The sequence below is a fragment of the Gastrolobium bilobum genome, unplaced genomic scaffold, assembly GCF_033153095.1.
Source record: "Gastrolobium bilobum isolate Gb01-03AN ecotype WA unplaced genomic scaffold, APGP_CSIRO_Gbil_v1 utg20712, whole genome shotgun sequence".
Taxonomy (NCBI): Eukaryota; Viridiplantae; Streptophyta; class Magnoliopsida; order Fabales; family Fabaceae; genus Gastrolobium; species Gastrolobium bilobum.
In genome coordinates, this window is record NW_026896308.1 from 189247 (window position 1) to 212733 (window position 23487).

General features: G+C 31.2%; 3 protein-coding genes across 8 annotated transcripts; 1 reads left to right on the plus strand and 2 right to left on the minus strand.

The window, feature by feature from the left end:
- Positions 1-10763: 10763 nt before the first annotated feature.
- LOC133298817 (phytolongin Phyl1.1) lies at positions 10764-13178 on the minus strand. Of its 5 annotated transcripts, XR_009749866.1 has the most exons (4): positions 13044-13172; positions 11325-12513; positions 10908-10966; positions 10764-10782 (listed from the first exon to the last, which is right to left on the minus strand). XR_009749866.1 is itself a non-coding variant. In XM_061498184.1 (3 exons), the coding sequence occupies exon 3, from the start codon at positions 12119-12121 to the stop codon at positions 11288-11290; it is 834 nt and encodes a 277-aa protein (XP_061354168.1). In that variant the 5' UTR covers positions 12122-12260; positions 12406-12513; positions 13044-13172; the 3' UTR covers positions 11030-11287. The 5 variants fall into 5 exon arrangements, 4 of the variants coding, with proteins under 4 accessions (XP_061354168.1, XP_061354167.1, XP_061354165.1 ...); XM_061498184.1 differs by lacking the exons at positions 10764-10782; positions 10908-10966 and having other exon boundaries at positions 11030-12260; positions 12406-12513; XM_061498183.1 differs by lacking the exons at positions 10764-10782; positions 10908-10966 and adding an exon at positions 12707-12740 and having other exon boundaries at positions 11030-12509; positions 13044-13159.
- A 4325-nt stretch (positions 13179-17503) lies between these two features.
- Positions 17504-19994, plus strand: LOC133298812 (uncharacterized). Of its 2 annotated transcripts, XM_061498174.1 has the most exons (7): positions 17504-17581; positions 17684-17749; positions 17839-17860; positions 17954-18059; positions 18501-18608; positions 18718-18850; positions 19894-19994. In XM_061498174.1, coding segments are annotated over exons 1-6 (405 nt in total). In that variant the 5' UTR covers positions 17504-17580; the 3' UTR covers positions 18820-18850; positions 19894-19994. The 2 variants fall into 2 exon arrangements, with proteins under 2 accessions (XP_061354158.1, XP_061354157.1); XM_061498173.1 differs by lacking the exon at positions 19894-19994 and having other exon boundaries at positions 18718-19054.
- Positions 19926-23009, minus strand: LOC133298811 (endoglucanase 9-like). The gene is made up of 6 exons (XM_061498171.1): positions 22815-23009; positions 21275-21778; positions 21034-21183; positions 20821-20932; positions 20344-20507; positions 19926-20252 (listed from the first exon to the last, which is right to left on the minus strand). The coding sequence occupies exons 1-6, from the start codon at positions 23007-23009 to the stop codon at positions 19926-19928; spliced, it is 1452 nt and encodes a 483-aa protein (XP_061354155.1).
- Between the last annotated feature and the right edge of the window lie 478 nt (positions 23010-23487).

Below are 23487 nucleotides of genomic sequence, written 5' to 3' on the forward strand. Positions count from 1 at the left end.
TTTCTCCTCCAACACATCCTTCCATAACTATGTCACTTTTTTCTTTTCTTTTCTTTTTATTTTTTCAATTGATGGAGCACATAAATTTGTCTTTATGACATGAAATAACTTATCTCCTTTAACATGAGATTAATAAAATCCATTATTATTTTTATGTATATATCAACTTTAATTGACACTAGAACTTTTTAAGAGGTGGAAAATGGATTGTCAATTCACAAAGGGTATAGAATCAATCCGATAATATCTATTGAGGCATAAGTATGAAAATTTTGTGTTTGTGGTCTTATGCGAAGGTTGAGAAATTGGGAAGTGTTTTGTAAGGGTTTGGTTCTTGGAGTGTATAATAAAAGGGATCTATTTATCTCATGTAACAGAGACAAGATAGTGAGATTCACTACTTTTTCAAAAAAAAGAATAAAAAAAATAGTGGACCCCACTAATTTGTCTTTGTTGCATGAGATAATTATCTCATGCAACATGAGATAATTATTTTCCATAATAAAATTGAAATAAAGTAATAACTATGGTGGGAGTGAGCGTGAAATTCCTTATTCGATATGTGTATATAAGGGCTATTTATAGGGAGGAAGATTCTTCTAGTGTTGAAGGTGTGCTCCAAATCTATTTGCCTGATAAAATCAATACTAATAATAGTGGTACGTTGTTTGGAATTGAGGGGTAAAAATATAAGGGAAAAACATCTTAGTAAGAACTTTTGTCAAAGCACATTTGTGATGTTTTGTTATAGTAATGCAGTCAAATGTGCTTGTGATAGGTACGAGATCAATTTTGCATGGGTTCAATACGGGAGTAACGTCCATGTCACCCGCTTTCATTCAGTTCCGCATGCATGTGATACAGGGCACGTTGACAGGTCACTCCCGCATGGTCTTCGTACGTGACTCTTTGAACATGTGGCAATCACGCACCTAACAGGTACGAGACTAGTTGTGCATATAATTTATATGGGACACTTTTCCTTAATAAATCACCGTAAATCTTAACAATTATTTTTTGTTTTGTCTTCCACGCCTTCTTGTAAGAGACATGAAATCCAAAGAGATCAATCACTCTTTCTTGTATCAGGATCATAGGTACTGAAGGTTGGGCCTTAACCATGTCTGCATTACCATTCACAACATGTATATATTAGGAATGTTATTTACATTGACTGATAAACACAAATAATTATCAAAATGAGCAGATAGTATTGCACATCGTACCTAATATGACTGTGGAAATAAGTTCAGAATCAACTTGTCTGTGATCTTGGAAAAGGAATTGGCTGACACAACTATGACCTCCAACCCATTTACTAACCACCCAAGTGTTGCTATTCTTAGATTTAATTGCTTACTCGCCAATTGCAACCTTGTTCGTGGTTTCGACATTTCACAGATAACTTGGCCATAGTACTCTCAACCACTACAACTTCTTGATTAACCTTCATGCAATAATGTTTTATTGCGGTCTGAACATCGTGCTTGGACTCAGACTCTTATTTGACGTATAATGGATCTCCTCTTGTCCATGGACCCCATCATAAGCCTTCAACATCCAGTATATCTTCATGCGGGTAAGCCCAATTAATAGCCTCATAATGTGTAATCATATTCCAAAATGGTGTAACATCTACACATTCACACATAATACGTTTTAATGAAAACATAGTAACCAATAAAAAATGAAAAAAAATATAATGACAAAACTCACTAAGGAACATGATGATTGTGGAAAAATTGCAGGATTAGGCATAGGGGTACCAGTCTCGTGTGACATTGGATTGCCATGATGTTCATCAGCTGCAACGCTATCATTATGATCATGGTCATTAACCAACAGAGTGTCTTCATCATCCTCTTACTCCTTATTGTCAGGTTTTCTGTGTACCATATAGTCGCTCTCTTATCCATGAGCAACAGTTGATTGTGTAGGTTGGGTGCAGAAGATAATACATATTGTGACTGACTATTAAGGTCCAATCCACCAATCGGTATTTGATAGATCCTCTGATGTATCAATATCCACGTATAACTCAACAAATTGAAACGTAGAGTTATCCACTGATATTCTAGGGAAAACATCCACATCCTCATCATCATATATAACAAACCCCACATATTTGCAATTTACATTTGGGACTATACTTGTCACTGAAGATATTATTTGATTTTTTTGGAGCTTCAACTTTCGATGGATCTTCTCCTTTAAATCTTTAACGGACATATTTCGGACAATATACATTGCTCTTTTTTTCCATTCGAAGGTCAAACCGCTTGCACCTACATTTTTAAAACCATTGTAATACACAAATGAACGAAATTGATCCATTATAGTATTGCAAATAAAACTTAAAAATAAAGAAAAATATAGATGTTGGGGGGTCCAATTGTGCGATGCTGCAACAAAAGGCTATATGGATATTGGAATGAATATTCAAAGATGAAGAACACAACACAAGATAGTTCAAAAAATAAGCACCGACAAAGTAAAATCTCCTAATGTGGTTCTTATTGAATGGTTCATAGGAGTGAAGAAAATAGGGCGGCAATGGTGGAAGAAAGGTAAGTATGACATTGAGATGTTATTTTCGTACCTGAGGGGGGTATATATAAGGGGATTGGGTGAGCGTTTGGTAGGATGGACGATTACATTAAACACGTACGGCGTCAGTGTTGGACCAGCACCTGATCCGTACGGGGCTAGTGACATATGGATTAGATGCGAGACTAGTCCGTCACTGACACCGTACGGGTTTAGTGCTTGACCGGTGACGTTGACACTTGTCCCATATGAAAAGGGTGCAGGACTCTCTGGTACTGGGTGACGTGGACAATGATCCTGTACTAAATCCATGCTGGACTAATCCTATATTTGTCATGTACAGGTTTGATTGCATTACTATAGAAAAAAACATATCAAATATTCTTGGATTGGACAAATCTTTTCCCAAAGAATCTTACTATAGTGCTTTGGCCTAAAATATGATGCAAATAAGACATCTAATTATCGTTTAGTGGATATGATGGACGAAATTACACTCTTCATGAATGCACTGCGTTTAATTTTTTTTCACAAAAGAAATTAATTAAACTATAACGAGGTTTGTGGCTTTTACAACTACTATGGGTTCAAGACACAACAATAGCGTTCAATATTTTGTCCTTTTTTGGGTGGTGTGTTCAATGTTGTCTTTATATTTGGTAATGTCTTATCTCTGATGTGCAAAATGAACTTGGTCGGCGAGGTCTCTTGGTCCTTTATGCATCTTGTCGCTTTTGGTTGCTCCATTTCTTTGGAATGGTGGATGGTGCCTATAGAGATATTAATTATGGGTTTAATATCTCTTGTGTTATTGAAGATCATTTTATCTTTTTCATATATATAAAAATGTGTGGGATTTATATTTTCTTTTTTTCTCTCTTCTTTTCAGATGACCCCACACACTTTTATGTATATATTGAAGATAATTTTATCTACTATAACATGAGAAATATCAAACTCATTAATTATATAGAATTAACATTTTGCAGATCTCCTGCCATCCCAAAACGATGTCATTTTGAGGTTGAAAAAAAAATACATAATATTTCAGTAACATGTATTATAAAAATTAAAATTACTAAAATACCTTTTTTTAAGGGATAAATAAGAATCATGTTGTATGTAGAAAACTGATGTCATGCAATCACTATACACAAAATAAAGTCATTGAATACAGTGCCTCTTCAATTTTTTATTATTATTTAACTTGTCGTTACTTTTGTAGGAAATTTTTTTTGACCATGTTACATGACAAATTGAAAGCCCTTTTTTTAAGGGAAATCATACTTTTATGTTGCATAAAATGGATCTCTCATGTCACTCTCCTTTCGAAAAATGTCTCTCTCTTTTCTTTTTTCTAAAAATTGGTGGGACTCACTTTATTTGTCTCTTAACATGAGAATATTTCTCTCATACTACATGAGAGAAGTAATCCCCTTTTTTTAAACTTCAAAATGATATCATTTTAAAATTATGGGAGATAATCTTATCTCCGAAAAATAATTTTCCCTAATTATATTTCTTCAATAGTACTTTATGAATGTCGGGGGGATTTGAGAAAAAAATATTAAGAAATATGATTCCTAAAAACAAACTAGCATTCACATTAGCGACTTTACAACATAAATCCTGGTATATAAGATGGGGTTGGTGTTTGTCATTTTAAATGACATAAGTTATGTCATTTAGGAGAAAGAGATAGACACAGAAAATGGAAATTGAGAAAGAGAAAGTGGGTGATTTTTTTTAATTTAAAATTTAAATAAAAAATTTATTCTGTGTCTATTTCTCTTTTAAAATGACATAACTTTTTGTCATTTAAAATGACAAATATTTTTCTCATATAAGATTCTTCAACTTTATAAAAATAATAGTAAAGATTGATAATACACAATATTATCTATTATATTTTTATAAAAAAAAATTCCTAGAAATAGAACTCATAAAATTCCAATCACAAAATAATAATCTTACTAATATTTCAAAATTCGTCACCATACTACAATATTGTATCAAAACTTTATCTTTTGCAAGGATAACAGTGAAGATTGATTGTATACAACATTATCTTTTGTATTTTTACAATAAAAAAAATATTATTTCTAGAACTAGAACTCAAAAATGTTCAGTCACAAAATAATAATCTTATCGATATTTCAAAAAAATTCACCATACCATAATAGAAACGGATTCTCTTATGTATTATTTAATATGAGAGAATTATAATCATACAACGACGAATCAACAATGATGATTTTGTAACTACCTATTCCAATATATATTTTTCTCTCTTTCTTTATTACTATTGATTCATTATGATTTCTCATGATATGATCATTTTAAGAAACACATGGGAAGCTTCACTCTCATACTACAAATATTGTATCAAAACTTTCATGCTCTCAGTTCGAAAGGTAGTGATGAAACAGAACTTATAATAATGAACCTTTTTTCATGCACTAAATTATGGAAGGTGTCACGAGGAATTTGCATACACAATAGCTATCAAATTCATGTATCCGGCTTAGAAAGTGTTGCAAATTTAATAAGCCCTTGAAAGTTTATTAATGAAAAGGGCATAGAATATGTGACATAAAGTTTAAAAAACACGAGAAATAAGCAAAATTTGTAGCCCTTGGTTGCCACTTGTTGCATTTTGAAAGCTTAGAACTTGACGCCATGATGCCAAAACAAGAAAAGGGAATGCTTTTACTTGTTTGTGTAATAATGATGCACTATTAGTAAATAAGACCAAAGACGCAGAAAGATCGAAGAAACTAAACCACATCAAAGAATACAAAGAACCTTTTCTTTCCCCTTTTTATTAAAAAACGACAAAGAAAAAAAACTTTTAACAACTACAATAAACAACTACTCATATCTCATGAGCGTTAAACAACTTACTCAAGTCCTAATACGGAAGAAAAAAATGTGAATATTGTTTTGGACCACCTAATGGATCCCACAATTCTAGGAGAATAAATTAAGATAAATGGTCGTTAAAACCTTAAGGGATATTATCTATTATTTTATCATTTCGACCCTAACTCATTTTATAAATACAAGATGAGGTAGGATAACCACACTACTAATTTTATTTTACTATTAATTTATTACCACTCTAATCACCATTGAATTCCACTCTCAGTCAATAATCTCTGAAAAGTTTCTGAAGAGATAAAAAAGAAAAATATTTTTTAGTATATTTTCTGAAATACATAATTATATTAGAGTGATAATAGATTAATAGTATAAATATCATACCTCATATAAGATTAAGCCTCTTAGCTAGATACTTTTTATCCATACTTTCTTAATTGTTATTATACCCACACAACATCCGTTTGATCTCAAGCCTTGTTAGTTGTTAGTGTACAACGGTCTATAACCCCTTTACTACATGCCAGTTTATATAGATCCTACATTAACTACTACCCTTTCGGGTCAAACATTTACAATCCCCTCACATCAATTAAATACTGTTGTAATTTCCAAAAAATAAAAACCTCAACAACCCCTTTTCTATTTTTTTCATAAATAGGGATATTCTTATTATCAAAAAAATTCACTATCAATCCACTACTTTTATAATCACTATTGAATCAAAGAGATAGAATGTTGAAAAAAATTTAAAGAAAGAGAAAAAATGTTAATCCAATGATGATTGTAGGGATAGCAGTGGATTTTTTTAGTAGTAAGAATATATCCCTCTTTTTTTATTATGATATTATAAATAATTCCTTCATAATTCTCTATTTTACATAATTTTTTAACATCTTACACACAAAAATGAAATCATTTCTTATATAAAAATTAAAATGAAAAACTCAGAAACTTAAAAAAAAAAAAAAAAAAGGAACTAGATCTTCACGTAAGTTGCTTTTTCTAAGCAGAAGTTCCTCAGGTAAATTAACAGTCCACCTTTTATTCAAATTTCTCATCTGTCATCACTAGCTAGTGTCTGATGTGAGGGTAATATGATGGTCTCGTTGAAATGAAAAGATCAGTTTACTATTATAAAGTTTTTTCGATGGAAAGACACGAGAGCAATTACCGTTTTCCTTGTTGATTCGCTTTGGAAAAAAAAAATATAAAATAAATCTATCTCTCTTGAAGAAAATATTTAAGCGAAGGGAAAATTTCACCGTTCTAAAGTTAAAACATGCCATATAACTAGGGTGAAAGCGGATTGGGCTGGGCGAAATTTTGTTCCGAAAAACTCAAGCTTATGTCAAAAAAATTTAATTTGATCTGACACAAGCCTAATACGAGTCTAACTGTTAGCCTGACTTGACTCGTTTATAAAAAAATAAATGGTCTGGTCTGGTCTGACTCATTAACCTGTTAATTTTTTACTTCCAAACAGAACCATGAATCAATTTTACAAAATATTCAAATTATGTTGTTAAACCAAAAATCATAATTTCAACGTCCAAACAGAATTATGAATCACAACAAAACTTATACAATCTGCATTTAAGTCACTTTCTAAAGCAAAATGCTCAAACTAAATAACATATATTTCATCAGGTCCAACAAACAAATCTATGCTATGTAAATTAAAATAATTACATGAATTCAAAAACACATCATGATGCTTGTAGTAAGTATAACCTCTCCCAAAAATCTTTTAATATATTCATATACACAATCTAACATGCTGAGATGTTGATTCCATAAGAAATAAAGTCAGATTTTTATAAAAATAATCGAATATAATTAAGTTATAAATAATTACAATTGATTAAATTTATATTTTTTGTTTTTTCTTCAAGGTATACTTATTCTATTTTATTTTATTTAAAATAAATAGTACAATATAGGTCGGCTTGTAGGCTTATAGGCCAGACCTTGTGAAAGTGGGCCTACGATCTTTTTATTAAACAAGTTTTTTCAAGGCCCAAGTCCGGCCTATTTTACGAAATATACTAGTTCAGGTCTAGCATAACGTAAGCCGAGCCGTAGGCCGGCCCGACCCAGTTTCACTCTTACATATAACCTCAGTCATACTTCACAATGAAATATGATATTATGTCTACTTGTTTTAATGCATATTCTATCTATTCATTTCTAACACTGTTAGATCACAATCACAAGAAGAGAAAAAAAATAAAATTAATTGAGATTCTGATCAAACGGTATTAGAGAGGAAAATGTAGATTAAACATAAAAAAAGGTATACATAATATAGTACACCTATTTATAAATAGAGAAGCATTATTTTTACAACCTAAAAGTTTTACAACCTATTTTTTCACTGTTGATTTTCGTCAATCCAACTATTATAATTTATTGAAATAATTAATTAATTAATTAATATGACCAAATAAATCATAACCGTTGGATTGACGGAAATCAACAGTGAAAAATAGGTTGTAAGAATAATACTCCTCTTATAAATATAGTTTAATATTTCTCACGTTGTAAGATATAAATTTATCTCCAACATCCACATAAAAGTGTGTAATGTTCATGTGAAAAAAAAGAGAGAAAGAAAAAATATAGGTCCTACATATTTTTATATGTGTATAGGAGATAAGGGTGTTCGCGGTCTGGATTGGATCGGTTTTGCAAGCAAAATTAATTTGATCCAATCTCATCGGTTTGATCATGTAATCATCCATTTAGTTTGGATTTTTTTTTTTTAAATCTTATCCTATCCAATCCAATTTTATTTGGTTTGGTTTGGATCGATTTTCGATTTTTTGAAAAGCCTAAAATTTGTATGATGATTATTATGCAAATAACATATCTTTTGTATGCATTGGCTTTGTAAAGTTTGTATGATGATTATTGTGCAATCTAGAAGCATCAGTAAAAGATAATCTGATTTTCAATATAGTACAACAAAAAGTTGAATTACCATCTTTTACCTCCAACAAAAAATTTATAATGTGGTTGTCTGGGATACGGTGTAACCCAAATTTTCATCCAACAAATTTTCATCCAACAGAAGAGCTGTTGTACAACAATAACACATGCAATAAAAATATATGATGTAGCCTACTAATATTTTGATGTATCTTGCCAAAAAAAAAAAGCATAACATAAATCAAGCACAACCCACTTTCTCCAACATGATGGGTTAATGAGTCTTGTGTTTAGAATTTTGCTATATGATTTTTGGGCTATGATTGGAAAATAGGCCCAAGTAAGTAAAGGGTAAGGTTGGGGATTCATTGGATCGGTTTGGATTGGATCGGTTTTCACCTATTAAATCGAAAACCGATCCAATCCAATTAAATTTTGCGATTTTCTTTTTGGTTTTTGATTTTTCGATTTTCGGTTAATTCAGTTATCGATTTTTTGATTCGATCACTACGGTTTAAATGAGTTTGGATCGGTTGATGAACATTCATATCTCCTACAACATGAGAAACATTAAACCCTTATAAATAACTTATTAATCAAGGTACATCAAGAAGAATTAACCCCTTGACATAGTTTGATTTTACAAGTTAAATCAATTTTCATTAACAAATCAATCTTAATAAGATATTTTTCGTACAAGTTAGAACCTAATTTTCTTTTTGGTTGTATTGAAGGTATAAGTACTTGAATAGATTAAAGTTAACTTTGAAGAGGATCTAAAATTAGATCTTAAAGTGAAAATTTTCCTCAGTGTTCCTATATCTTTACTGTATTTATTGTATCCACTAATTTAAGGTTATTGTCATATGAGTCTCACATATTTCTATTTTTAATAAAAAAAAAAGTATGTACTTAGTAGTGAAAATTTACTCCTCGAGTGACATACTCAAATTCGAAATTCAAGTATCCAAAAAAAATTGAAATTGAAATTCAATTCAATTATGTTACAAGACTTAGCAATTGCATTAAATGAAATACGAGTCCAATGTCCCAGTCCCCTATATGTATAATTGGTCAATCAGCCCAACATGGAAACAGTAAAACCAAAACAACGAATAAATTTTTGGTACTACTGATGCACCAAGATTCAGTGCATCCCACAAATGAGAGCATTACACATCATAGGAGAGAGACAAAATTTGGCAGAAAAAAGAAAACTTTAGCTGACATGTAATATTTTTATTGGTGAAATGTACTGAATCTTTGATACAACAGTAACACCAAAAATTCATTTCAAAAACCACCTATATAAAGCTATGAGACATCAAACTTATTCCTGCAATGTGAGTGTGACTAGGTCTTTACAGATCAGTCAACAACAAAATAAATTATTCAAAATTTATGCCCCTTTGTCAACTATTAGGCCTAAATTATTCAAAATTTACTTCACAATAATTTTTTATTTATTTATTTTTTTGGTACAAATTGAATGGTCACAGACTTGTAATTTATGAAACTTTGAATCTTTCTTGTAACACACCATCAAAAGCACTAAAAAATGAATTTAACTTGTAAATCAAAATTCACAAGTAATCTGACTTCTTCATAGGCATAACAAGAGCAAGGTTTCATTCAAGAAAAAAAAAATGTCCATAGTAAATGTATAAGCCCACGCAGCAAACTGTCCATCTGTCTTTTGCTTGCAAGACAATCTTCAAAATATATGGTAACTGTGCTTAATATATTGGTTTTACTTTGGGTGGTAAATTGTTATAGGATATTCCTAAAATTGATGACACCTTTATTTTGTTTTTCCGTGGAATCGTTTTAGAACATAGAAGAAACAATTCAAATTACTAGTGAGGTTCTTAAGTTATAATGTCTGCTCTGAGATCAAATCGAAATAAGAGTTTTAAATCAATCAAGTACCAGCTCTGCTCTCTAAAATGAGTCAATCAAAAGATAGGCTAATGGCACAAGCAACAAAGTTTAACATCATTAAGAACGGTTTAGCTCAGGTGAAAACATAAATTTAGCAACTTGATCCGCTCCAACTAAAACAAGGGGCTACAGCAGTGAAGTTTAAGAAAAGAAAAATGCAGCAGTGTTTTGCAAATTTATCACTCAAACAAGCATCCAAAAGATTAATAGTCTACTTTATAGTTTTTATATATGAACCAGTTTCCCATAATGAATTAGGTAAACTCCTTTCAGTCGAGATTATGGAAGCTCCATGAGCTTACGGTTTAGATAGATTCTCGTATTTGACAACCTTGATCTACATAAAAGGACAAACCCCGATGCACATGCTCCACGATTCTATGAGAGTAGGAATGAGTTTTCTATATTCGAATCCATGACCTTCCAGTACAAAAATATAATCTTATTATGCTCCAAGGCTCGCCCTCAACTTTGATCTGCATACTTTCCAAAATTTATAATTTATGGTTTTTGGTTCTTCAAACTCGATTACTTTATTAGACATATACCTTAAAAGTCTACGTTTTATGAGCAACATATTTAAACCAAAAAAGGCAGTTCAAACATACCTAAAGGATTTTGATGGCATAATTACCCAGTGGGTAGAACTTGAGATTATCAGTCATCTCTGTAATAGAAAACAATAACCCATAAAAATAAACTAAAGAGACAGGCTAATCAAGAACCTCTAAATCTTCCCAAAATTCATATACAAGTAAAGATATGTTTAAAAGTAACGAAACTGTACAGTACACTCTTACATGGGTAACCAGAAGCACATGCCTACAAATAAGCACTAAAGATCTCACCAACAAGACAAATACTTAACTTCTATCTGCGTACTCCACTAAAGAAACCAATGTCTGTTGTTGATCAGATCATGCATGAAAAATCTCAAGTTCCAATATGATAATGATTCAAATTGAGAGTCACATAAGAAGGTTGAATTCTATCGAATGCAGGATAAACCATGACATATTACTAACCAGATGACAAATAATATTATACACACAGCTGCATCAATAGCTAGAACAATGCGTACTTGGCTCCACCATTTCCTACGAATGTTTTGAGGGCTTGATCTCGTCCTCATTGAACCCACATCCTTTTGCAAAACTGATGCACCTGCACCGCCTTGGCTAATACAATCCATATTTCCTGAATCAGCCCTTGCTCCTCTCTCAGTAGATTTCCGATGCTCCTCTAACTCAACATCTCTCATTGCAATCACATGATCCTTTACTTTCTTCTTCTCCGGCTTGCTAGATTTTCCCAATAAAGGGGCTTTTGTTGAACTAGCACTTTCAATTTGTCCATTCAAATTACTAGGTGATGGAGACAGATCTACATGAAGAGATGAGGAAGTTTCATCTCTCCACTTACTACTACCATTTGAGACATTCTCTAATGAAGTGATCAGGCTGTGGATGACGGGAACCAGTTTTTCCTGAATATAAATTGAGTTCATGTTTGGCAAAATTCCCCTTGAACCTTTTCTAGCTAGCTTTCTGAATTCATCTCTAACATGCTCCAAAAACCGAAGAAGTACTGAGTTACCAAGACCTTCATCAATGATACCGAAGTAAACATACCCATCTTCCATAAAAAACCCATAAGTCCTTTTACCTATTGTCTCAAAATACCACCTGTGGAAAGGAGGAGCCCTCTCCAAGCACAAAGCTGCAACATTCTCAATTCCTTGGTCTCCACCGCTATACGCATACAGGACATTATTACCTTTAGAAACACAACAGTAATAAACTTTATTTTGAATTGAATCCATTGTAAAATCGGTAAACAATATCCCCGATCAGATCACAACCAATTCCACTCAGATGCCAGGACAAAAAATCCGAAAAGTTACATTAATTTTGCTTTTCCCTCTTTCTGGTTCTCGAACGTTAACTTGACTTTTCTAACCACTGATAACCATTTACAAAATCAAACCAAAGTCTTCATGTCTCATATCAAATGAAGAATCTAAGAAATCAAGATTTGGCAAAAGAAGAATCTGATAAACTCGCAGAAGGAAAGAGGCAAAAATCAAGCAAAGCACAGGGAATTCACCAGTTACAAAGTCAAAGGCCTCCACAGAATACCAACACAGACCTTCAGCTAAGTATTGAAAATCATGAATGAAATCCCACATGCCTGCCAAGGGTCACTCCTACCTGCCTATATATATACATGAACAAAGAGAAATCTTTTATTCAGAGAATAATTGTAGGTAAAGTAATAACAATAAGCAATATCCAAATAAGAAAACAAGGCCTCAGATCACAAAGTATACATCAATAATCCAAAAACAGGAAGAAGAAAAAAATAGAAACTTCCAATCTACTTTGGCAAAGACAAAGATTTTTTGTACCTTAAGGGATAGCAGTATTCATTACGAAAAACATCTGAAAACGGGTAAAAGACCATTCCAAAATCTTCAGCTGAAGTTAAAGATCCATAACATAAGCAAGTTGAAATTTTGAAATCTAACAAAAGCCCAGAATGTAAGCCCTATTTATTTGTCCAAAATGGGGTTCTAAAATCAAACATAACTAGCACTAGTTACACCTAGCTTTCATGGGGTAAATTTTCTCAAGTGATCCAGTATTTCAAATTCAAAACCTTTCCACAAACATTTGACAGCATCCAAACAGATCTTAAAGAGAAAAAAAAAAAAAGCAGTTGAAGAATATGAGAAAGAAACATACCTGATGGGTGTGTGGTTCTTGGGGATGATTGAGATTGATTCATGGCAGAAGAGAGAGAATGAAAAGGAGAACGAAGAACGTGAGAACAACAAATTATAGGGAAAGGACGAAAATGCCACCGCCACGACCCAACACTGTAACTAGTCTCAATTCACAAACAAACCGTGTAATGTTTGTAATATGTCTTAGGTTTTGTTTTTGTGTTTTATCAGTGTTATGTAACATAATGTAAGTGTTGTTTCTAACTCTCACATTAAAAGGGAGAGAGAAAGTGGAATGATGAAAGAGAAAGAAAAATATGTAGACCCGACCTCTTTAATATGTGTGTAGGAAAGTGAAGTTATATTATGTTAAATGATAAACATAAAACCCTTTATTTTTTTACCTGCAATTTAAAATTTTTATTTTATTTTTTGGTAGGCAATATGCATGTTCGAATACAATTACAAGGTATCCATGGTTTTAATCTATGGTCCGAAAGGGGTGATTAACAAGGAGGAAAATATGATCAGGATAGATGCGTGTGGATAAAACTAGTGTTATCAAACTCCAACTTGTCTTTGACTTGGTTCGATTACGGGTCAATGATCTGATCATTGATTCAATGCTTGAATTAAATATACATAAATAAATTAGAAGTATTATAGTTAACCGATAGAGTTGGTTTAATGGTAAGCTATAATGCAATAGTAGTATTTTGTCAAAAATCAGTTTAATGCCGATTTAACCTGATTCAGAACTAGTTCATCTCTTTTCTGTTTCATATTGAGTCAAATGCATAATCGATAAAATACCCAAATTAAATTGGTTGAGGGTATGATTTTTCGGGTCAACCGGTCAGATGAGCCTGATTTTTATAACACAATAGAGTTCAAATATATGTACCTATGTATTTAGTTTTGAATGATTGCTCTATGTAATGACCCAAAATTTTTAGATTGAAAATACAAGAGTTGCCACCAATTTTATTTGATTTGTAAAAAATTAGAAAACCTTTTTTTATTCAGTAACGCTAGTTTTTCAAAAAAATTAAACCGTGATTCCGGAGTTTAATTATATAAAGGGAAGTGTGAACACTTAGTTTCACTGCACTCTTAATATATTCATGTAAAATAATTATCTTAAGTTAGTTAATTGTGCAAAGAATTAATAATTTTAAAAAAATTTACTTTTTGTTTCTTCATTTAAAAAATACAGGAGTCGTTACACGCTATATTAATAGGAGGAAATTAGATATAGCCATATAGGGTTTGATTTATAATCAACCTCCAATGGAGAGAATTATGGAGCCTTATAATTATATAAATTTTTTGGCTCCATTGTTAATCTAGTATTTCAGTCCAGAATAATATTCATTTTGACTTTTTATTAACAAATATTTATTATTATATAAAAACTAATTTTAAATTTTTAAAATAAAAGTTTATGTGAAGTTATATGCTGGTGTTCCATTAATCTTTTCGAAAATTTATGGACAGATTATATCATTAATAAAGTCCTCACGTCAACCATTTTAAAATTATTTTTATTAATATGGTTAATACGAAATTTTATTCAGTACTAAAATATATGTTAAAATTAAAAGTGCTAAAACATTATAACACTATTATTCTTTTGATACAGTCGACAAGTTATTTGGTGTAATATGTCTAGTGGGTACTTAATTTTGAATTTTTCTTCGTGTAATTATACGAGGACAAAAAATATATATTCTCAAATAAAATGAAAACATAAAAGAGATGAAAAATTTTAATTTTCAAATAAAACAGATCATTTTATAGCGAGTTAAAAAGAACAACATTTTTTTATATATATAAAAAGCAATACATTTTTCTACAAAAAAAAAATATTTTTTAATTTTGATAAAAGCATTGAAAAGATAACAATACATATTTTATCCGCGATTCCAGAATTATTCTCTCAAAGTTAAAAACCTAAAAAACTTTGAAACCAGTAAAGGGTTGGCTCAAATAATATATATTTGATTCTGTTTAAATAAAATTTTATGTTCAAGTTCTTGTAAATGTAAAAAATCTTTTTTGAAAGAGCTATATTCATTACTCAAATAAAATTATTTCTCATAAAAGATACATGTAATTCTGGGTAATCATAATTGTGTTTTTCCCAATTCTAACTATTCACATATTCAAAGCCCATTAAGCTTTTTCATAGACTCCCAAATTTATTTTTCCACTTTCATTCTTTTTTTGCTTTTACTGTAACACAACAAAGTGAAGAGTTAAAGATTATTTCTTAAAATTTTTCATTTTGTTTCTAACTATAGTATGTGGTGGGATATACGGATCAAATGGGAGAATGTTTAAATTTTATTTTATTTTTGGTTGGCCACCGAAGACTTAGTCAAACTAAAATGATTCACATCTTTGTCCTTATCTTCAATTAACAACCTTCAGTAATCATTGTCTGTAAAATCCATAAGTGACTTTATAATAAATATAGTAACTCTCTCTTGTATTCAGATCTATACACCATCTAAGCAAGCGCAGATCGAAGGGAGGGGTGAGCATTGGCCGTCACCCCTCTCTAAACTTTGATTTTTTTTATTATTATTACATGTATAAAATAATATAGTCTAATAATAATATTTATTAGTGCTAATAGTTAGTTCCTCTTTAAAAAATACTTGTAATGCATCCTATCATTCTTGATAACACTTGTATTGATATTTTATCTCTACCCACATCATAAAAATGAGTCCACCACTACATCTAAAGGTGAGAGGAAAAGTTTTGAGGCTCGTATGAACCCAATTTTCATAAGCACGATGAAAACTCAAAATCTAAAAAATTAAATGGCAATGGCATGAGTTATATTTTGATCCTATTTATTTCTCCGCATTGATCTAATTGCTTATTTGTTTGTAAAAGTATGATTAGATCATTTTATATTTTATCTAACATTCACTGGTTTTATTCTTTTGGTAAACGATTACCAATCTAATACGAAAACACATTTTTTGGTAGTGTGCGGGCTAGGTGAAAACCAATGCATGTTTATCATGTGTGATGCTTTGCAAGACACGCATTACTCCCATGCGTATTTTGTATATGCGACACATGGTAGGGGCACGCTAAATTTTGCACAAGTCGCATATAGGAGTAATGTGCGACTTAAATGCGCATCTTTTTGTATTAGATTGATAAATAGATTATAAAAAATTAAACTGGTAAATAGTTACACAATTGAACTTAAATGGATAAAAAAAGCCATGTTAGAAAGAACCCACACTTTCTTAAATTTCTCTATCAACATCCATAATGCATATAGATAAACACACAAAAATTTTAACTTTCAATTAATGGACAACAAATGATAAGACATATCTAGGCATCAGCCGTGTAAAAAGATATTCTTCCTTAAAAAAAAAAACACTTGGTAACAATCACCTTACTCATTAAAATTTGTTAGATGTGTCGGAATGAAATGGAAGATAATATATAAATTTTTATTCTACGTATATTTATTTTAAAAATAAATAGAGCATTTTATTTAGAGGAAGGTTATACTTACAACCTTTTTTTTTACAACCTCTTACAATCATATCTTAACACCGTTGATTTCCGCCAATCAACGGTTAAGATTTATTGCGAATTAATAATTAATTAATAAATTTAATTTCTAAAAATCTTAACCGTTGATCGACGGAAATCAACGGTTAATATATGGGTTGTAAAGAAAAATAGGTTATAAGTATAACCTTTCCCTTTTATATAAAGCTAAAAAGTAATACATTTTAATTTTAATAAAAACATTGAAAAGATAACAAATATGTATACTAAATCTTCTTCCAAAGTTAACAACCCAAGAGGGCGTTTGGTAGAGAATAATTTTTTTTACCTGAGAATTACGATTCCCAGAAATATGATAGAAAAGTGAGTTTCGCGTAAATGTTACCAAAAAGTTATTTGGTAGGACAAAATATTCACGGAAGCGTTTGGTTAATTTTCTTGATATTATGTTTAGTTGATTATATAATATTGTTGAGAATGTGAATTGAGGTCAGTTATGTTCTAAAGAATTATCAAATAATCTTATCATATGAGATTTTCAAAATACCACCCATTTGATGATATTTCAAATATAATTTTTCTTCGTAAATATAAATCCCAGGAATCTGACTTTCCCCGAAAACTTTTTACAATTCTCATGCTAAACGTGGGTAAATCAAATTCTCGATGTCACTTTTTCAGAATTTTAAAATTTTTCCTTTTACCAGACACCTACTAAGAAACTTGTCTCCACAAAAATAATAATAATAATAATAATAAACTAAAAAACTTTGAAAGCCCACATGCCTAGGAAGAACTAGGTAATCAGAAATGGGCTCAACAGTCTCTCCCAATCCTAAGCACTCCCTCGTTCAAAGCCCATTAAACTTTTTTAGAGACTCCTTTAGCCCAAATTTTGTTTTCCTATTTTCTTTCCTTTGCTTTATCTTTTAACACAGAAAAGTGAAGAGTTAAGATTACTCCATAAAAATAAGGAAGAAGGGTTTGGTGTTTGTTTCATTAATCAAAGTAAGTAAGGTTTCTCCAACTTCCAAATTCCAAATTCCAATTACCTTTTTGGCTCTTAATTAATCAATACTATTATTTAATTATCATTATGTATTTGCATAGTGAGAATGAGTGCAAGTAGTGATATAGCAGAGGTTATGTGGAAGGAAATTGAGTCTACACACACAGGTTCATTTCTTTCTCTTTGTAAAAACCTAACCCATTTTTACTTTATTTGCAATTGACCCAAATTTCCCCTTTTAATGTTCTTGTCACAGTGAATGATGATCAACTTTGGATGTAAGTCAATTTATTATTCCCTCTGTGTTCTTCTTTTTCAAAACATGTCATATATTGTGTTTAACGTTGTATCATTTGGTTCCCGAAACCCAGTTTACATTTCTTATTTGGAAAGAACTTTGAGGGAGCGAGTAGGATAGTGGATCAAAGAGGTGTCAAGAGGATTTCTGGTCAGCCTAGTGGAAGGTTTATCTTTCAGGTTTGTTTTTTTACACCAATCTTGCATTTGCATCTTAACCTTTGTTTCCTCATTCATACAACCATTTCAGGATCCATTTTAGACTCAGGTGGATATTGTTTCAAAATTAGAGATTTGGTTAAAAATACTTGGTAGGAAGAGATTTGCACCCTTCTGCCCGGCTCGAATCGAATTTGTTGAGTAATTGATGAACCTGTAGAGAAATCTAGAACAAAAAAAGAAATTTGGCTAAAAATTGGATTTGATCTGTAACAAATTTTAGAAATACATGCAGCTAAATGTTTGCTATAAAGATTTTGGTATCTAGTATTCGAAATTTGAATTAAAAAGAAAAAAAGAAAGAAAATAATTTGTAGGCTTTGCATAACAATTTTGAGAATATAAGGACTCATTCATGTGTTTGATTCAAATTGTGTATTTATTCTCCACTTGTTTGTTTAGGTTACGGGGGAATCCCGGAGAAAAGACCAGTATATGTGTTTTGCAGAGAATTTTTGCTCCTGTTATTCTTTCTTCTATGATGTTGTGAACAGAGGAGAACAACTTTGTGTAAGGCCAGACACTTCCTCCTCCATTATTTTATTATCTCCAGTTGATTATAAACATTCATATTATTCTAGTGCTGAAGTATACAGTGTGCATTGTGCGTGTGTTCCAGTGTAAACATCAAATAGCTGCAAGACTTGCTGCATCATTGGGATCTTATATTGAAGTTAATGTGTCTGATGAGGAGCTAGCTTTATTGCTATCCAAAATTTAGCCCTTGCTTCTTCTCTCTCTTTTCTTTTCCGGTAAGAAATATTGCCCTTGCTCTGTAGAATAAAAATTTAAATATAGAATTTTATGAGGACAAGGAACAAGACATTTAGATTAAGTTAACTTTGATGGTCACAGGGGACTTTTTCTTAGATAAAAAACACTTTATTCTTAAAAAGTATGTTTAGATGTGCTAATGAGAAAAAAAGCTGAAGCACCAAAAGCCATTTGTAATAGATTCTTTAATAAAAAGCACGAAGCTAGTATTTTTGACTTAGAGAAACGTTTGCAGTTGGTTTTTCCAACTAACTGAACATTGTTTGAATGTTTTCTTGGGAAAAATCATTGAGTTTTAGCCTAAATATAAACAATAAAATGTAGGATCAACTTACACGGACTTAAGAATAATAAGTCTTATACTTAAATTTTAACTGTTGATCAGACTTATATCTAATAGCTTATTAGCTTGCTTGATTAATAAATTAAAGCCGTTAAATACAAGTGAAATCAACAGCGAAGATCCTTCCCCAAATAATAATATAAAAGTTTTAATAATGTTATGAAATATAAATGTAGTAGATATTAAAATAAAATAGCTTTGAAAGAGATGTTGAGAATCTAATCATGCATGGTATATTTTTTTTTTGGTAATTGTTGATGACAACGCTAGAGTGGTTAGTTCTCGTAAGTTCCTGATTTGTTATCTGTTTCTCAGAAAACTTTTAATTTCTTTTACCATTAACGGTTATCTACCTAGCTCATTACCTTTAATTTATTTTTTCTTAATCATTTCTGGCTATAAACCTTGCACATTGTCTATCAAAATGCATAATGTATTTTAAAGGATCTAAATTTAGAATTTCTTTACCATATAGAAAGATAAAAAGACTGTAGGAACGGATGAGATAGTCTCATTGTAAATTTTTGAGTGCTATGATGCGCCTAGTAGCATAAAAGATAATAAATACGCATAAAAGATAATAAATATGTTGGATAATAATTATTAAACCATACAAATAAACACTGTTAACTTCATAATCCAACATCTGCTAAGATAATATCTGCATTTGATTACAAGGTCCTAACCTTGCAATTGAAGTCGATCAGACATCAACGGATACCAGCAAAGTATGCTAAAGGACCAACAATAGCACCGTTGGTGTAAGTTGCAGGTTCGGAATGACTGTAATCATTGCGATCATCTGTGAATCCATCATTTTGGTTTGGACCTCCAACTATGGCTCCAACCAATATGTTGGGATTAGGATTCATTGAATAATAAAATGGTTGGAAACCTTCTTCACAGCCTATGGTTTGTGGATGAGTAGCTATTGAAGGCAAGGAAGATCCTCTGTGGTGAATTTTCTTGGGAAAGTTGGGACCATAACCTACCATGTAGGACAGTCTTAATGGGTTTTCTCCTAATATGTAGTCTACCTGAAATTTTACAAATAAATTTTGTTAACAAATGAATATGCAGAAGAGAAGAGAATATTGAATGTACAAATGTTGAAATAATGAGAGTTACCTGTCTTTTTGCAATGCTCCTTAAGGTATTTGGAGTGACAAGGACATTGCCACAGTTAAATGTCTGCTTTTTAGCTGACATATACTTGGAATAGGTTGTAAGTAAGAATGTTATAGATGTCACATACTGAAGGTTGTTGTCAGGAAGCTTGAACATGAGCCCCCCTGCACATAAATAGAAGTAATGCATAAAATAGTGTCCTTCTTAATACTTTCGGAGCCCTTCAAAGTATATTTGACTGAATATGAAAAAATTTGTCATATTTAACAGTTCCATGCCATCATTCCCCATTCTTGGAATTATTTGTAAAATATTCCTTAATAAGAATACTTCAAAATTCAAAGGTAGAACAAAAGTACATGAGAATCCAGAATTATACTTTTGAACGTGTGATTCACTAAGTTTTAGGTAGATTTTGGATATTAATAATCATGAGGTATATATCTTTGAAACTCAAATTCATGATGTTCCCTTTACCTGGTGTATATTGTGTACTTGAAGAGCCAGAGTTGGGCACTATCTTGCAAATGAAATTCTCAGCTTCTTGCTTGAATTGATCAAAGTTGTTGTCACTGTTTAGCAATGCTCTCTGCAGTAACAATTAAAAGGAATAATAGAAACCCAGTGAGTTAAAACAAACTTCAGGCTTAATCTTCACATTTTTTCATTGCTGGCACATGAACAACTTACCCTTGAGAGAAGAACATATGCACCAGCAAATTTGTTGTCCCAGCTGAAGACATCTGGTTGATCATTAGATCCCATGGACTTGACCAAATTATAGTAGGAAACAGCATTTGTTGCTCTGAAAAGCCATGCAGCTCCCCACAATAGCTCATCCTGAAAATACATAAAGCATATTAAAATAACACATTAATAGTAGCACAAAAAAGTTGGTAAACAGTAGCAACAAACAACAAAATGGCTTTACCTTAAAACCAGAATATGAGCAGTAAAATGGGCAAACTGCAGATCCTAATGAATCACTGTAAGAACCTTGATACTGCAAAGCAAATTCATAAACTTCTCGGGCAGTCTTCACCAACAAACTAGAGTATGTTGGGTCAACATGTCTAAAAACAATAGATGCAGAAGCAAGAGCAGCAGCAGTTTCAGCAGCAACATCTGAACCAGGGTTATTTGGAGATACCGAATACACAGTTCTGCCAGTGTCCATGTCCTCTGGCCTTTGCCAACATTTGTGGTCCACATTTGGGTCTCCAACTCCAACATAAAGCTTACCAGGAGTGGATGTAGCACACTTTAGGAGGTAATCTGTGGCCCAACGAATTGCAGCTCTTGCTTCTTTGATTTGGGGTCCCATTCTCTTGCCATATTCAATTGTGCTCCATGATAACATTGTTGTGGTGTATGCCATTGGAAAATTGAATTTCACATTGTCTCCTGCATCATAGTATCCTCCACTTAAATCCACCTGCCAAACAAAAGTTTTGGATTTGTAAGCCACTTTTTTAATGTAGATTTTTTAAAATGCATTTATTGTGTTATATTATTATATATATATATATATATATGTACAATTGATGAAAATTAAGTCATACCAAAGTTTATGCATTGAAAGTTAATGATGAAGCAAATTATTAGTTATTCATTGTGATTTGGAATTAGGTAAATTGCGATATTAATCATACAAATCTCAAATAGTACAAACAATTGAGAAAATGAAAGATGAGACAATAGGATGCATCGTACAGCACAATACTGAAAGTAGGGAAGGGATGATTGTATAAGAAAGAAAACATTTCAAATACCATTACTTTAAGGTCTTTTAAATTATAAATATATGTGTGTTATTATATTGGTTGGAGAAGTTCAACCGATTTTGTATTTAAATTTCAAGTAAAAAAACTTTTATAATGTTTATATATTTTATTTATTTGATAAATAATAATTATGTGAATATAAAATTTTAATTTAATAAATAATAAACATTTGATCATTTAATTTTAATTATTTAATATGTAAAATAATAAAAATAATTTGAACCACTTTAGGGTTTAAAAAAAAGTAAAAGATGGAGACAATGACAAATATTAATACCGGAGTTATTTTTTTGGACAAATCACATATATCCCACATGGAAAATAATCTTGTTCGAGTTGAAAATATTTACATCATGGGGAGAGTAAGCGAATCAAGTATGTACCACTTGAATCAGCACCCTTTAAACAGTTATTTATACCAAAATTTACTCTATGAAATATTTGATTTAAGATTATACAAGGTGATAAAACATAACTTTTCAAGAGAAAAAAAAAAGGTTAAAGACAAAAAAACTAGCATCAAATCAAAGAAATGATATGCTTCCTCAGTTTTTTTATTTTGTTCACATGAATCTCAACATCAAGCTCCCTCCCTAAAGATGACAATTATATTGTGTTTAAAGGTTCAAAAGAACAAACAAAAAAATAAATTTATAAAAAGGAAAAAAAAAACATGAAATTTCTTACATTGGCTGAGCTACCATCAGAAAGACCTGAATTGGATCTCCATGTGATTTGTTGGTCCCGAGGAAGCCTTCCTGATCTCTGGCCTTGAAAAAATAATAAGGATTTAGCCAAAGCTTCTTTGTAGTTTGGGTTGCATTGGACATTGCCCACCAACAAGAATGTGAGCATGAACAAGAAGGAAAAGTAAGTTCCCATCCTCAAAGGTTCTCAAATTGGAGAAGCACCAAAGTGTTTTGTTTTGAAATTTTTTTATGACTTATTGGATGAAACAAATGGCTTATATAGCACTTTTGCATTCAGAAAAAGGAAAATCAATCACATTGCTTAAATTAAGCCATTTCTTGATATCACATATAGAAATAAATGAGTCATAACTCATACGATTATAATAAAGGAAATAATAAGAAGAAAAAAATACTATATTAAGATTTCTCTAATGATGTTGAATGAATTTTGCACAAACTCTGCACCAAAATTACATGAAAAATATAATATATGAGATTTGATTGGTATCTAAACATAATAAATTGTGTTAAGCTCATGCTAACACATGTTGCCACCAATTTTGTCCCTGGTTTCTATGATTTGGTAATTAATTATGACGAGACATTTTTCACAGAAAATTGAATAAAAAATTTTATATTTAAAAATCTTTTGGAGTTTAATTATTATT